This window comes from Lactuca virosa, chromosome 1 (genome assembly GCF_052849685.1).
Source record: "Lactuca virosa cultivar CGN04683 chromosome 1, Lactuca_virosa_CGN04683_v6, whole genome shotgun sequence".
Classification (NCBI taxonomy): Eukaryota; Viridiplantae; Streptophyta; class Magnoliopsida; order Asterales; family Asteraceae; genus Lactuca; species Lactuca virosa.
The window spans coordinates 70124218-70128180 of record NC_136426.1 but is presented as its reverse complement, the minus strand read 5'-3'; the positions used below and the strand labels follow the sequence as shown (position 1 = coordinate 70128180).

Sequence of the window (3963 nt, the reverse complement as noted above, 5' to 3'; positions counted from 1 at the left end):
TGACCCCCATCCCAATCAGCAGCTTATCTTTGACATATCATTAAAAAAAGCCACCTCATATGTCCAAATCACATGCCACGTAATGTATCGATAAATGAGACCAACCCTTCCTCTGTAAGAAATAATGTTCTTTACTCGGTTTCATCTACACCTTTCTTCTCTTTTCTTCTATTGTTCACCGAAAAAAAGTATCTTGGATTCTTGCTACGGCCGTCTACATGAAGATCGATCTTCATTTTGCTGGTTTGTTTACGAGGTATCCAGTGATCAGTTACTCAGATGGAGTGGAGCAAAGGTTTGAGGATGTGGATTTTGCTGGAATGGACAAAAACGAATTTCTATTGTTCATTCAAAGATTCTCAAACAAGACATGCGTTGATGTGTACTTTTGCATGCCCGATATTGAGTTCCCTGAAGGATTGAGGATAATAGCAACTGAGAAAGACTACCAGGAGTTGATCGAAGTAGGGTATGATTCTGGTTGTGTAATTTCTGTATACATGGATCATGTTGGTGTTAATGTTCATGAATGGATTGTTGATGAGATGGCTGAAGTATGCACCCCCGAGGACAAGTATTCTGGTGTAGGTGAAGTAATAGAAGAGTTGCATGCTGAGACAGAAGGATCCATTGACCTAGATGAAGTGCAAGTGCAAGGTAATTTGGACAATGACATTGAAGATGGAGATTGCATTCCAATGAACAAGACCTTGAATGCTGCATTTTTGAACAAGCTCTGCCCCAAGGAGCAGCCAACTCCAGACAGTCCACCTCATGAGGATCCATCTCATGAGGATCCATATGATCAGATGGATGAAAACGAGCCAATTCATGAGGAGGTAACAGCTTTTAATGAAAATGTTCATTGGAAAAAGCAAAAACCTGTGTTAGGAATGAGATTTGAAAGTCCTAAACAATTAAAACATATGTTGTGTAATTATGTTGTTGCTAAAGGGTATCAATTGTTCTACAAAAAAATGATAGTAGAAGGCTTTTAGTTAAATGTTGTTCAGGGCAATGCAAGTTTAGATTGTGGGCTTCATGGATGAGTGAAGAAAAATCTTTCCAGATTAAGTCTCTTATAGATGAGCATAATTGTCAGGGTCGGCCCTAAGGGTGTGCAAAGAGTGCAGCCGCACAGGGCCCCGAAAAAAATAGAGCCCGATTTTTAGCAAAAATTATCTAGTTAATTATTTATATATTATACTTTACTTTTAAAGTAAAAAAAAAAATCTTCCGTTAGCTCAGTCGGCCAAAGCGCATGTCAATGCCGTTTTTTTGCTGTTTGGCGTTGGTTCGATCCCCAAATATCCCAATTTTACGTCTTCCTTTTAAATAATTCAATGAAAGTTACATCTTTGGCCCTTCAATTTAATAATTATTTTCATTTAGTAAATCAATTTTCATATTTTACAAGTTTTACCTCTATAACTTTGATAAATTCACATTTGGTTTCATTTAATCAATTTAATAATTTTTAGTTTTTCCGAATATATATATATATATATATATATATATATATATATATATATATATATATATATATATATATATATATATATATGGACCCATATTTTACTATTCGCACAAGGTCTTCAAAATTAAAGGGCCGACCCTGATAATTGTGCAAGAAATTTTAAAATGGGGTCAATTGTAAACTATGCATGGATTGGTAGCCATTTCACAACACAATTCTTACAAAAAAAATGAGTGTTAGGCTAATCAAGGAAGAAGTAAAACAAAAATTTGGAATTGATGTGAGTATGAGACAATGTAGAAGAGCAAAGAAATATTCAATTGAACTAATTAAAGGCACACTAGTTGAGCATTATGCCAAGCTTTGGTCATATGGTGAAGAGATAAGAAGATCCAATCCAGGATCAACTGTCAAAATGGATGTCAACAGTATGCCTAATGGGAAGACATATTTTAGTAAGTTTTATATATGTTTTTAGGGGCTGAAACAAGGTTGGAAAGGCAGTTGTAGAAGAGTAATAAACATGGATGGTTGTTTCTTAAAGGGATTATGTATTGGAGAGTTGATATGTGTCGTAAGTAGAGATGCTAACAATCATATTTTCCCACTAGCATGGGCAGTTGTTTGTATGGAAAACAAAGAAAATTGGAAATGGTTTTTGGAGAATCTTAAAGATGATCTAGAAATGGAAAATGGTGTTGGTATTACCCTGATGTCAGATCAACATAAGATATATCACTTACTATACAAATTAATGTTTTTTCTTGATGGATTTATATTTTCTTAACAGATGAATTTAAATTGTGTAGGGGCTATTGGAGGCTGTGAAGGAAGTATTGTCTACTGCTAAACACAGACAGTGTGCAAGGCATATTGTTGCCAACTTTAGGAAAAGATTCAGTGGTGTGCATTATGAGAGGATGTTTTGGAAGGCATGCAAGGCATCAACTGAGCCTTTATTCAATGCAGCCATGAAGGAAATACAACTACTTAATCCTACATCATTTGATTACCTTATGGAAAAGAACCCAAAATCATGGTGTAGAGCTTTCTTTCAAGAGGGGAGGATGTGTGATGCAGTTGAAAATGGATTATCTGAAAGCTTTAACAATGTCATTAGAAATGCAAGTAAAAAATCAATAATCACAATGTTAGAAGAAATTAGGTTGTATGTTATGGAGAGGAAATTCAATCTGACCATCAAAGGTTTTTCATGGCCTGATTATAAGCCATGTCCAGCTATTACAATCCTACTGAATCAGTTGAAAAGAGCTCAAAGGTATTACCTTTATGTTTGAATTTTAATTGATTAATTACACTATATATTAACTTGTATACAATTGAAACAAGTATTGGCAGGTTTTACCAACTGGTTTAATCCAGTTTGAAACAAGAAATTTGGCAGAGTCTTATGTTGTGGATATAGATAAGAAGACTTGTTCATGTAGAGCGTGGCAACTAAATGGGTATGGATGTGTGCATTCAGTTGAAACAATCTCATACCTTAATAGTGATGTTGGTAGAACGGTAATTATGTGGATCCAATGTACTACGAATCAATTTATAAGAACACCTACAAGTATCCAATGTGTGGGATGAATGGTAGCAACACGTGGCCACCTACTGAATTCATTGCACCTTTGCCACCATTGAAGAGAAAAATGCCAGGTAAACCAAAAGTTAATAGAAGAAAGGATGCAAGTGAAAGGGGTGCAAGACATACTGTGTCTAAGGTTGGGAAAAAAATTATGTGTAGTGTATGCAAGCAAGTAGGACATAACAAGGTTACATGTTCTCAAGCTGAAAAACCAACAAAACTCAAGGTAAAGAAAAGGAAGAAAGCAGATGGTAATGTTGGGGAAGGAAGCAGTGGTAAGAAGGCAAAGGATGTTACAGATGAGCAATGAAGTAAGGGTAATAAGGGCAGTAATGGTAATGTTGGGGAATGAAGCAGTGGTAAGAAGGCAATGGATGTAACAGATGAGCAAGGAACTAGGGTTAATAAGGGCAGTAATGGTAAGGTTGGAGAAGGAAGTTTTGGTAAGAAGGTAATGGATGGTAAAGATGAGAAAGGAGGTAGGGGTAAGAAGGTAATTATCAAGAAAAGAAAGAAGTCTGAAAGAATAATCAAGAAAAAACTTGCTACACAGGTTGAGGGTAAAAATGGGGAAGGCAACACTATTGACAAGCCAATGGAACTTGAATAGGTATTAAATTTCAATGTCAGTTTCGGATTAAGTGTGGATGTTTGGTGTTATGTACTTATTTAGGATGCAAGAGAATGTTTTGGATTAAGTGTGAATGTTTGTTGTTAAGTATTTTTGATGTTGTGAAACAAGTTTGGATGTTTGGTGTTATCTATTGAATGTTGTTATGTATTGAATGTGGTTATGATTGGTGTTATGTTTGCGAAATAATGTTAATGGTTTCAATGTGGTTATGATTGTGTGTTATAGTTATGGACGTGCATGGTATTGGGGTCCATT

General features: G+C 35.4%; 1 protein-coding gene across 1 annotated transcript; it reads left to right on the top strand.

The window, feature by feature from the left end:
* Positions 1 to 1706: 1706 nt before the first annotated feature.
* Positions 1707 to 3384, top strand: LOC145114930 (uncharacterized). Its single transcript, XM_079051054.1, has 5 exons — positions 1707 to 1932; positions 2089 to 2174; positions 2287 to 2769; positions 2837 to 3004; positions 3046 to 3384. The coding sequence occupies exons 1-5, from the start codon at positions 1707 to 1709 to the stop codon at positions 3382 to 3384; spliced, it is 1302 nt and encodes a 433-aa protein (XP_078907180.1).
* Positions 3385 to 3963: the final 579 nt, after the last annotated feature.